We start from the raw sequence: 13,231 nt of genomic DNA on the forward strand, positions 1-13,231 counted from the left end.
TCACAACTAATTTCCTTAAGAGGTCACCGTATTTAGAGATAGAAGCAATGTTGGAATGAATCAGAACCAGTTCTAGAGAGCTAACTATTAAATTTTCAGTATGAGCATTTACACCTCAGGAAATTGACAAAAGCTACAAATCAGGGGCTGATTTATTGTTTGTTTGGTTTTTTTTTGATTGTCTAGACTTAAGAAAGTGATGGAAAAAATGTTAATAATACAGATTAAACCTGAGTGTGTCATGTGTGAATCCCCTCCAAGAGTCAATTTTTAAACCTTTATCAGCATACCCCTGGTCTGACTAGAAGGGATCTTAAATTCATTTACTCTTCATTTGTAAAATGAAGTCAAGATTTATTCTACACATCCCACAGGAATATTGTAAGGAAAGGATAATATAAACCCTACTGTGCCCTATAAATATGGAGTGAAAAAAGAATTTAATTTGGAGTCAGAGGGGGGGTCTGGGTCCAAAGCTTAACTTCTGCAACTAATTTAGCACTATCTGTGAGATCTGGAGTAAATCACTTTGTTTCTGGCTTCAATTTTCTCAGCTGTAAAATGAGGGGTAATGGTGGAAAATATTTAGAAATTAGTCATAGGGTTAGCAATTCAATCAGGCTCAGATATAACATCTGGCCTACAAACAGATGGGAAAAGGTATACAAATGCTCAGAAGGAAACTATAGGTAAGTTATCTCCAAAGATAAAGATCACTTCTTCACAACTCTGCTTTCTGTTTCAATTTCCATTAATAGTGGTTGGACAGGTCTTCAGGGATCTTTTACCTGCTATGTAGGCTCTTTTTACAGTACACAATAATATAATATGCATTTTTTTTTTGGCAAAGCATTTGGGGTTAAGTAATTTACCCAGGGTCACACAGCTGGTAAATGTTTAAAATGTTGAGTGTCTGGGGCCAGATTTGAACACCAGTTCTCTTGACTTCAGAACCAGTGCTTTATCTACTATGCCATCTAGTTGTCCTATAACATGCATTGTTGTAAGGATTGTGGTGGGAGGTTTATAGTGTCTATAAATAAATAAATTAGATTTCACAGTGTATAGTGTTAGACTTAGAGTCAAGTAGACTTGAATTTAAATCTTGTTTCGGACAGTTACCTCAGTTTCCCCCAGTATGCCTCAAATGCCCTCAGTATCTATAAAATGGTAACAATAACAATTTCACTAAGTTGTTTTGTGAGGATTAAATGAGATAATATGTAAAACTCTTTGCAAATCTGAAAGAGTGACATAAATGGTAAATATTATTGTTAATAGCATATATTGATTATCCCTTGCAGACTCACAGAATATATCCATGAACCATTGATTCTAATGCACACACGAACAGGAAACCCCTCTTCAACCCTACATAATGTCATTCAGTCCCTAGTAATAGCGAATGCCCAATCTGAATAATCTTGTTAGGAAGAAGAGCTTGAAGGAATCATCAACTGGAAGCGATGGGATAGGACTCCCCTGGGAAATCGTTCAGAGCTTTTCAGAGTCTCAACACTTCTCCCCCAAAGCCCATGCTTTCAATATCAATATTCTATTCCAGTATATCCCAAATGCTTATATGATATGGGTGAGAATTGTGGAACCCCATGACCTCAGAAAGATCTCAGAATCCCTGATACTCTTCCAAACAATGGAAAATGTCATTTACACTGAGCTTCCCTGATCCTTCCCCCAATTACATTTGTACTTTGTCTATGTCTTGTTTTACATGTTTATGTTTCCCTAATAAAATATAAGCTCCTTGAAATCAGGAACTATATAATTTTTATCTTTGTATCTCCAGGACAAATGCCTGGTATTTACATAAATGCAGACTGATCCATTGACTGCAAATGCAGAAGGGAGTAAGAAAATGGCCCTGAAGTAAATACCAGACAGGAAGAAAATGCACACCTTAGAGTACAAGAGAATATAGATTTTTATTGAATACATATACTGAATACAAGTTCAGAGGGACTTCAAACTGAGAGAGGTTAGATAGGCAGAAGTATAAAGATGAAGTAGTTGTCAGCCACAGTGACACCCCACACCACATCTACACCTTGCTAATCTTAGTGGAGGTTCCAAAACCAAAGAGTCTTACTTAAATTATTCACACGAAGCTCATAATAATGATAACAATTCATATTTTGGGGGTGATTTCTATTTAAAAAACATTACTTATCCCATTGTACAACACTTCTTGAAGGAAGGTAATGCATTATATAGATGCCAACAGTGAGGTTCAAGGGTTGAGTGACTTGCCCATTTTGAGAGAACTAATTAGCCCTAAGGCAATTTAATAGAGGGATTGGGAGATGGGGGTTATGGTCCCAATTGTGCCACTAACGTTGTAGGAGTTGGAGCAAATCACTTTCTATCTAGGGTTCCCATCTGTTTTTCCTCATTTATAATGAGTAGGGGAAAAAAAATCATTGCCTTTCCCTATCTTACAGGTTTGTAGTGAGGATCAAAAGATAAATAAAGTATTGATTATAAATTCCTGCTGCATGGCAAGCACTGTGATAATAAGACACAATTTGGAAAATAATATCAGTCTTAACAATGATAGAGCTAATGGTTGACATTACTTAGGTCAAAGTAAACTACAGCATAGAGAAACTCTTATTTGTCTGTTATTGAACCCTGGAAGTCACAATTAGACCTCTGATTTGGTTTGTTGCTTCTATTGTTGCTTTTATTTTTAAAAATATATCTAAGAAATAAAATACCTTCCCTCTAATGAAAGGGAGATTTTTATAGTTAGCTTTGAGATCCAGGTAACAATAACAGTTTACTTTCCATGATGACTCAGAAAAGGAAGCATGAAATTAAATGTACTCCAGGTAGATAGATGTATATAGATTTTAGTTTATTTGCTGCCTAATGACATGGTATAGTAAAAAAGAGCATTAGACTAGAAGTCAGGGAATGTGGGATTATAATCATAGCTCTACCATGCATTTGCTGTGTGAGTTAGAGAAAATAAATCTACCTCTCTGAAGCCCAGTTTCCTAATCCTGTAAAATGAGGAGGCTGAACTAGGAGAACCATTCGATTCTAACATTTGTCTACTAAACTCCTTAGTAAGTTCCTTAGGGTCAGTGAACATGTCAATTTTTCATTTTTGTCTGTCCAGAGCTAAGGCCAAGATTTATGTAGAAAATACTAAATATTTAGTTCTGTTAAACTGTGATCAGTACTAGCCCGCAGACATATAATCATACAATCAAATAATGGAATCATAAAGTGATGTTAAATTAGAAAAATTCACAGAGACATCTACTCTAACACCCTCATTTTTCAAAAGTGGAAATCAAAATCATGAAAGGGAAAATGACTCTTCCCAAAGTCATACAGTGAGCTGATGGCAAAAATGACACTATCATTTCAATATCCCGATTCCCTCAGTTCAGGACATTTTCCACACTAAACCATGTTGCTGCCTCATATATATACTTGCAGTTGTGTAACACATATCCTATTAACCAGACAACATTTGTCTCCTTCTAATTCCAGGACAGAATTTGGAGAAATATAGAAAAACTTTTTGCCACAAAGGCAAAGTAAAATAACCAGAACCCAAAAAACAATATATGTAATGAAGACATCACAAAAAGAAAGTTAAACTCTGAGTAACCAAAAAACCAAAGTCCCAGAGAACAGATAATTAACTACAGCTCTCCCATTCCAGCAAAGACAAAGAGACACAACTAGAAGAAAACATTGAATACATGATCAGATACAGATACAGTCATTGTATCAGATATTGTTCTCTTTGCTGAAAGGAAGGGTTCAATCTGAGGGGAAAAGGGGAGCAGGTAGGAAATGAATATGAGGTAAAGACAAAAGATATCAATAAAACTTCTTTAAGTGTTAAATAGCCAAATGGATATGGGTGGTGAGCACTCCAGAGTGATCAGTCCAAAACAGCCATCCTCAAGGACTAGAGTCCTGGAAAAGGCTATCTCTACAATAAATGTCACTTATAGGGAAAGTCCAAAGAATCCACATTGTCCTCTGCTGGAATTCTGCTAGTGCTACTCCTCTTGCCCCCAAACAACTGGACCCTTCAGCCCTCCCCATTCCCATCTTTGAGCTTTCTTGAGGATAGAAATCTTCATCAAACACCTTGTCCTCTCCTTCTGCTGGAAATGATGAGCAAGTCTTTTTATATGAACTTTGCAGAATCAGAAATCTACTGAGAATCATCATATCTTGCATCTGAGAAGCAAATTCCTAAAGTTGTCTATAGAAGTACCTTGTCTCTTAAAAGATCACTCAAGCTATGTATACATTTTTGCTATGCAAAATATACATTTTATATATATATATATGCAGATTCAATGTTTTGTAGTATATAGAGAATTATATCTATATGAATATATATGTTCATTTCTTTCTTTCTTTTTTTGAATATATATGTTCATTTCTTTCTTTCTTTTTTTAAAAGAACCTAACGGAACTAGATTGCTTTCCCTTGTAATCTCTACTCTTGGGTTCAGCTCCAACATTAAATGCTCCATGCCTTCTTCCCCTAAGCTACTGTATTTAGCCTGAAAGAGCTAGGTTCTCTCTAAGGGAAATTTTTAGATGAAAGGGACATGTCTCAAGTGAATATTTTCCTTTCATGCCTTGCTGTCAGGGACAGCCCATATGTCAGCTCATGTACTGTGAGGCTAGGGACCTTAGGACAGCCCAAAGAGAGGAATTAAGATCCCTTAGCAATGCAAAAAGTTGGATATTCACTAAAAGAAATCTGTCTTCAGATTCACTTATAATTTTATGTAAAAACGCTAGATAAAAAATAAGAGATTTAAATGTCTCCTTCTTCGGGATAGCTCTCTCTTATCCTACATGAAGAAGGAATGGCAGGTCTTCAGCCATCACAATATGCTCAGCATAAGTTGATCTCTCTCATTGTCTCCCCCCCCCACCCCCAGCCAACCTTTCAAAGTTCTTGCTGGCCCAACATTTAACTGCATCCATCCCTAATTCATTGATCCTGCAAATAGTGTGTGTGCAATACTATACCCTAGGCTAGCAGAAAGTTGTCCCCACCTTGCATAGCCAAAAATGTCAGTTATGGTTTCTGTTCCAGAGTAGAGAAGAAGTCAGAAAGAAAAGTGAATTGTTTCTCCAAAGCTGCTGGACACACCCACAAGCTCAGACCAGACACAGCAACTATGTTGTCATTGCCCCCCAGAAACAGGGTATTCAGTAACCAGCAATATTACTGGGAGGGAAATAGTGGAGAAAGAGGGCAGACACCAAAAAACAGAAGGCAGGGGTGAGATACACTGATGCTGCATGAAAAGGGCCGTGTAGGGAAGGAAAAGGATGATAGTGGGGAGGGTATGATGGAAACAAACACTAGGCAAAAGAATATGACAGTGTATGTGAGGATAAATAATCTTTTCCCCAAAATTCAGGGAAGTAGGACTGAAGGAAAGAGGCTTGATCAGATCAAAAAGGCTGGGGGATTGCTAGGAACACTCAGGTCTAAAAGTCCAGGGAGTTGGGTAAAAAAAGGAACGGATGGTAAGAGAAATCAATGCTACAGCTGGAAATGGAATAGTTTTCCTGATCAAGATTAAGACAATAAAATGGAAAGAAAGATACAGTTTTAAAACTTAGGAGGTACAAAGGTGAGACAAGCAAATATTAGGAAAGAAAAATGAAAGCCTAGAGGAGGGGAAGGGAAGATGTTTTCATCCAGGAAAATTTGTGGAGTGTTTAGATTTTTTTAAAGAGGGGGAGAGGGAAGAGGAGAGAAAAAGCAAGTCCCAGAAGAAAATAATAGAGGGGTGAATGGAGAAAAGACACCCTGATCCTTGATAAGGATGGGGGCAAAGGTTGAAGTGGGCAACCAGGTTCAATATCAAAGCTGATTAAAAATCACTGAAGACTTAAGGTTGGCAGGCTCAAGGCCCTCGCCAAAAGTGATCAGGAAGTACATCACTTTTCGGATCTTGGCCAGCTCGGACAGCCTCTCCCCAAACTCCTGGGCATCTGCCTCGTTCCAATCCATAGCATCAGAGTCTTCCTTTCTCCAGAAGATGGCCGCTGGGTCCAGAAGCTGCCGGGTCATGAGGTTGGTGAGATCGGGTGTCCAATGCTGGGATGTGCCCGTGATGGTCACCTTGCCGGCCTTGTCCAGCATAATGTTCCAGCGCTCAAACTGTAGTTTCTGCTGCTGGATGAAATCCAGGCGGTACACATACTCTGCTGGTCGCAGCAGCTTCTCCCCATCCTGGCGCTTCTCGTTATTCTTCTTCAGAGTGTCCACACGTATCCTCATCTGCTTGGTCAAGTTCTCATCAAGGACCAGTGGCATTTCCAGCTGTGGCTTGTCGGCCTCCTCAGCAGCCATGGCCCCTGCTCAGCTCCTCACACAAGACCTGCTACCCTGATGAGTGTCTTGGAGTTACTGGGGCTGCAAGAAGGAGGCATCCAACCTATACTTCTGCCGATTCCACCTCCTCCCTCCCTCACCTGTTTTCATCCAACCTACTTGTTCCCGCCCCTTTCCCCAGCTCTAGCTCCTCCTTCCAACTTTCCCTACCAGTACAAGTCAGGGACTCCCAGGGCCTGATGCAGAGCCTCCCCAGAGGCCAAAGAAAAGCTTTCTTGGTTCTTATTTGCAGGACGAGCAGGCAGGGTAACCCACAGGGAAGAAGATGCTGATGTCAGTTGCCAGGAAACTGTTCTGACAACCAACATAGAGACAATCAAGATATGGGGCTTGTTTATGTTTAAAACAAGGCAACGTAAACTAGCAGAGTCCTGAACTTGCAGTCTGGAGACCTGAGTTTTAATCCTATTCATGACATTTACCAAGAAGGCAATCTTGGGCAAATCACATAATCTATCTGAATCTGTTTTCTCGTTTATAAAATAGGAATAATAATAATGATACTTGATCTAAATGTTGAATAAACTATCTCCCTCACAAGGTCATTGGGAGAATCAAGTAAAATTATATATTTAAAATCATTTGTGTAAAAGATATTGTTATCATCATCATAATTATTGAGACAAGTGTCCTAAGGCCCTTCATAACAGCTGGGAAATGGGATGGGGGGAGAACATTCTAGTGGGGAAAACATCATATGAAATGTTTTCACAGACTCACAAATTGTGAAGCTTAAATTCAACTTATAATTTTAGGGCCAATGACTTAGGGTCATAGATTTAGAGTTGCAAGGGACCACAGAGATTACCTAGTCTGGAGATTCTAAGAATTTGGGGCATCATAGATACTTCTGGTAGTTTGATGAAATCTATAGATTCCTTCTAGAATCATAATTTTTATGATAATAGTTGTTTTTCCCCAAAATACATGCAAATACTCTCTGATCCAGAAGTATTTCTACTGGATTTATATCCCAAAGAGATCTTAAGGGAGGGAAAGGAAACCACATGTGCAAAAATCTTTGTGGCTGCCTTTTTTGTAGTGGCAAGGAACTGAAAACTGAGTAGATCCCAACAATTAGAGAATGGCTGAATAAGTTATGGTATTTGAATGTTATGGAATATTATTGTTCTATAAGAAATGATCAGCAGGATGACTTCAGAGGTCTGAACAGACCTACATGAACTTATGCTAACTGAAGTGAGTAGAACCAAGAGATCATTGTACATAGCAACATCAATATCATACGATGATTTGGGGCAGCTAAGTGATAGTGGTTAGAACACCAGCCCTGAAGTCAGAAGGACCCGAGTTCAAATGTGGCCTCAGACACTTAACACTTCCTAGCTGTGTGACTCTGGACAAGTCACTTAACCCCAATTGTCTCAGCAAAAATATACATACATCCATACACCCACACAATGATGAATTCTGATGGGTGTGGCTCTTTCCAATAATGAGATCGTTCAGGCCAGTTCCAATGGTTTGTGATGAAGAAAATCATCTGCGCCCAGAGAGAGGACTATGGGAACTGAGTATGAACCATCATAGCATTCTAACTCTTTTTGTTGTTGTTTGCTTGAATTTTATTTTCTTTCTCATTTTTTACCTTTTTGATTTGATTTTTCTTGTGCAGCAAGATAATTGTATAAATATGTATGCATATATTGGACTTAACATGCATTTTTACCATGTTTAACATATACTGGATTGCTTGCTATCTAGGGAGGGAGGGGGGAATTGGAACATGGGATTTTGCAAGGATTAATATTGAAAAATTATCCATGTATATTTTTTAAAAATTAAAAAGCTTTAATAAAAAATACATCTACTCTTGTAAAACTTTGTGTCCCAAATTTTTCTCCTTCCCTCCCCACCTCCCTTATCCCTTAGACAGCAAGCCATTTAGTATAGGTTAAACATATTTCCACATTTATCAGGCTGCACAAGAAAGATCTGATCAAAAGAGGAGAAAATGAGGAAGAAAAGAAATAATAGCAAAAAAGGTAAAAATACTATTTTATGATCCTCATAGTTCTCTTTCTGGATGCAGATGGTTCTCTCCATCACAAGCCTATTGGAACTGACCTGAATTACCTCACTGGTGAAAAGAGTCAAGGTTATCACAGTTGATCATCACATAATCTTGTTATTGTACAATGTTCTCTTGGTTCAATTCACTTCACTTTACATCAGGTGATATAAATCTTTCCAGGGGTTTCTGAAATCACCCTGCTCATCATTTCTTATAGAACAATAATATTCCATGACATTCATCTACTGTAACTTATTCAGCCATTTCCTGCTGATAGGGTTCCACTCAATTTCTAGTTCCTTGCCACTACAAAAAGGGCTGCTACAAACATTTTTGTACACATGGGTCTTTTTCCCTTTTTTATAATCTCTTTGACATACAGACCCAGTAGAGACATTTTAATTATGATTAATAAAAACAAAGATGTCTTTTTCCCCAGTTCTCTGAAATCTATCCATGGCCTCCTTGGAACTCCATGAAGCCAAGACTAAGAACTTCAGGTTTAATCAAATCTTCTCATTTTGAAGATAAGCAAGCTAAGTCCCAGGGAGGTAAATGGACTTGTCCAAAGCCACACATGTAGTAAATCACAGAGGAAGGATTTGAACCTCTGACCTCTGACTACAAAGCCCGATCTCTTTCCACTGTACTCCTTTGCTTCAGCTTGTCTAAGACTATAAGGGTTGCAGTGCTGGAATTACATCCCACTTATATTCTTCTAGTATGCCATGGTACCCATCTGAAGACATACCCATTTAAGGAAGCATACATACCTCATGCACATGAAAAAGGTATGGGAGTTTAAGTCAACCACAAGTTCAATATGAATTTGTGTGACATCCTAATGTGATGAAGTAGCCAGAAGAATGAACACGATGTTAGCTTTGGCAACAGAGACATGGGTGACCTTTGTCTCCCTGCTGTGATCAAACCAGCTGTAGAGTCCTATAAATCATGTCTAGCACATGTTTTAGAAAAGCCACTGACAAGTTGGAACATATCTGAAGACAAGTATCTAAGGATAGAGAGAGTCCTCAAGATCATATAAGTCATGTGAGTATCCACTAAAAGAACTGAGGATGTTTAGGCAGTTGTTTTCAAGTACCTGAAATGCTATCAAGTCAGATTAAGTGGAAAGAACTAGAAGCAATTGGGGATGTCACTGAAAGACAATTTTGAATTGGTATAAAGAACTTACCTGTGTTATTCATCTCAAGCAGTAGGAAGCTTCCCATCACAGGAGGTACACAAGCTTTGCTAACCAAAGTCATAATGGATCAGCTAGGCCTCTGCCCCAGGGAATAAAAATTTTGAAGATTCAGGATTTTTAACAAAAAGTCATCTACTCTACTCTAGTCATCTACTCTAATCCTTCCTTCCTTCCGCTGAAGCAATTGAAGTTAAGTGACTTGCCCAGGGGTCACACAGCTAGGAAGTGTTAAATGTCTGAGGTCAGATTTGAACTCAGGTCCTCCTGACCTGAGCTTGTGCTCTGTCCACTGTACCACCTAGCTGCCCCTAAAATTTTTTTACTGTATATGAAATAGAATATAGATTCCTCAGCTTAGCATGTAAGTTTGGTGTACAAGACTCACTTCCAGAAACTTATTTCATATTATTTCCTTTATTGTGCTCCATTCTTCAGCAAAACTCTTGTGTTCCTGTTGTTTCTTGACCTTACTATTCCATTTCCAGTGCCCAGAAATTACTCCCTCTTCATCACCACCTTTCAGAATTCTTGTCTTCCTTCAAAGCTCAGTTCTGACAGCACTCCATTTCTGAAGCTTTCACTGACTTTTTTTTAGCTGTTAATGCCTTCTCCTTCCATAATTTACTTTGGACTATATTTATTTGTGGGGACAGATGGTACAGTGGATAGAGCACCAGACTTGCAATCAGGAAGAATCAACTTCCTGAATTTAAATGTGGCCGCAGCTACTTATTAGCTGCATGACCCTGGGAAAATCACATCACCCTGTTTGTCTCAATTTCTTCACATGTAAAATGACCTAGAGGAAAAAAATGGCAAAGCATTACTGTATTTCTGCCAAGAAAAACCAAATGAGGTCACAAAGCGTCGATGCAACTGAAAGGATTGAACAACAACAAAATACTTATTTGTACTGTAGCCCCTTAGTAGATTATAAGGTTCTTGAAGGTAAGAACTATTTCATTTCTGTCTCTTTGCCTTCAACTTTTGGCACATTACCTTGCACGTAGTAGGCATTGAAGGAATATTTGTTAAATTTAATCAAAAGCAATAAGGAGTAGAATCAGAATTGTGAATCCAGATTACTCCAAATCCAAATGTCGCACCACCATGCCATTCTTAGCAGGTTCAGAGATGGTTGCTCCATTAATAATTTTGTGCAAAACTCTTCAAATCCCCTTCTGGATTTTTTTAGAGTGAAGTCATGTGGAGTAAAGCCATCACTTTACCTCAGGCTCTGCTATAGAATATCTCTCATCAGTGATTGCATCCTGAGCTGTTAGGGACATGGACTTGATCCTGGGAAACATTTAATAATGTTGATGAAATTTTATAATTTTATAATAATGATGATGAAAATATAAATGATGTCCATTTCTATAGCCCTTTAACTTTACAAATTCCTCTCCTGGAAGGCAGATAATATAAGAGGTATTAACACTAATTTCTAAAGTAGGGGTCCTCAAACTACAGCCTGTGGGCCAGAGTGGCAGCTGAGGATGTTTATCCCCCTCATCCAGGGCTATGAAGTTTCTTTATTTAAAGGCCCACAAAACAAAGTTTTTGTTTTTACTATAGTCTGGCCCTCCAACAGTCTGAGGGACAGTGAACTGGCTCCCTATTTAAAAAGTTTGAGGACCCCTGCAAAGGATGTTACTGAAGACCTGAATAGAAATTTTTTCAGGAAACAGACAATCCAGTTCTTTATCCCAGGCTTTGTGAGACTCAGGCCTCTTTTTCTAATGGCCTGGGTACTGTGGTGAAGCAAGTCAGGTTATAGATCTGTTCCTGAATAGAATATAGAACCATAAAATAAGAACTATTTGCAAATATTTTAGAAATCATCTTTGGTTGTGCTCATATACAAATTACTGGCAAAACCAAAGTTCCTGACTTCCCTGGCCCCTGGAGTATTACACCTGAGAAAGCTTAGAAGCCATCTTTCCTATCCATACCCAATGGAGATAGAAAGGAAAAATTGATTTCCCAGGGTCCTAACTTGTCCTTAATTCTCTTCTCCTTATCTGGATGGATACATCTCCCTTTCTTCTATGGCCACTGTGATACACAGATGATTTAGCAAGCATGAGAAAATTATAGTAAAGTATGAGGACTCTAAGAAGGGATGGAATAGAGGAAATGATAGGAAGAAGGTCAGAGACCATGAGTTTTAGACCTAGTTCTGCTATAACCTGTTGTAAGACATTGGGGAAAATGCCTAAAACTCAGAGCCTTAATTTCCTCCACAGTGTTCCAAATGGTAGATTGTTACTGTCTTCTGTGTTTGATTAAATCCTCAGAGAAAATCTCAACACTAAGAGGAAAGTGTCAGCAAAGACTGTCACCTAGAGATATGAGCTTTGTCCTACACCCCAGGGAGGGAGAGGAGTGTGTATGTGTGTATCTGTGTTGTACACTGACAGACAGAACAGCAGGTAGGTCACTTCTGAGCGGAAACAACTTCCCAAACAACATCCTTTCAAGGTATCCCCAGAGAAGAGGAAATAGTAAATAGATGAATAGTGTAGGGAGTTAGGCCAAAGCAAGAAAGGGAGAGGGAAAGAATGGAAGAGGAAGCAATAAAGGGAAAGAGAAGGATGGAGAAAGATAAGAGGAAAGAGAGAAAGGAGAGGAAGAGAATAGCAGGATTGAGGGAAAGAGAAAGGAAGGAAAGAAGGAGGGAGCAAAGATAAGAACAGAGAGGGAGGAAGGTGAAAAAAAAGGAGGGGGGAAAAGTGAAAAAAAGAAGGAAGGAAAGAAGAAGCAGAGAGAAAGGAAATAAGAGAAAGAAGATGGAGAAGAGGGGAGAAGGAAGAGATAAGAAAAACAGGAGAGAAAAATGAGAGATGAGGAAAGAAGAAAGTAGAAAAAAGGAAGAAGAATGAGGAGGTAGAAAGAGAGAGACAAAGAAAGGTGGGAAAGGGGAAAGAGTCAGGGAGAGAGAAAGACACAGAGAGAAAAACAGAGAGAAGAAAGGATATACATAGAGACAGAGAGAACAGATGATGGGTAGGAATAGGAGAGGGAGAGAGACTTATAGAAAGACTGAACCTAAAACAGAGAGGGTAGGCAACTCTCAATCTCTAATTAGAAGGTGGAAAGAGAAGAGATAGAAAGATTGTAACTGAACAGCATCTCAAACTCTTCATAATATTCATGTTTATAGTTTCCACTGAGGTCCTCATCATGGAGCTGTACCCTTGGGTTCTCTGAAGCCACGCCAGGGAAACACTCTATGAAATTTTACCAAGTTGGAAAGGTTTCAAATGCAAATCCAGTGATCAACTGGATGTCTCTTGTCTGAAGACCAGCCTGGCTAAGTTGAGAGAGGTTCACCCCAAGGTTGTCCACAGGAGGCTGAAGTTTTTGGCCATGGAAAATCATGAAGATCACATGTACATAGCAGAGTTTCTTTATCTTCCAGATTTTTTTTTTAAAACATCTGACAACTATATTACAATATAATTGCTTTTCTTTGTAAACCTATGCTGGTTAGTATATTCATTTAAAAACATTATCTTGAGAAGGGGGTCAGAGACTTACCAGACTTTGGACTGTATATACCAAG

The 13,231-nt window shown here is 38.7% G+C and overlaps 2 protein-coding genes across 2 annotated transcripts in view; both read right to left on the reverse strand.

Moving 5' to 3' along the window:
- The window catches only part of CAPN5 (calpain 5), a 145,319-nt gene that overhangs the window by 36,490 nt on the left and 95,598 nt on the right, over positions 1-13,231 (reverse strand). The gene's annotated exons all lie outside the window — the stretch shown is intronic.
- OMP (olfactory marker protein) lies at positions 1,925-7,413 on the reverse strand. Its single transcript, XM_031961344.1, has one exon. The coding sequence runs from the start codon at positions 6,374-6,376 to the stop codon at positions 5,885-5,887; it is 492 nt and encodes a 163-aa protein (XP_031817204.1). The 5' UTR covers positions 6,377-7,413; the 3' UTR covers positions 1,925-5,884.

This window comes from Sarcophilus harrisii, chromosome 3 (assembly GCF_902635505.1).
Source record: "Sarcophilus harrisii chromosome 3, mSarHar1.11, whole genome shotgun sequence".
Taxonomy (NCBI): Eukaryota; Metazoa; Chordata; class Mammalia; order Dasyuromorphia; family Dasyuridae; genus Sarcophilus; species Sarcophilus harrisii.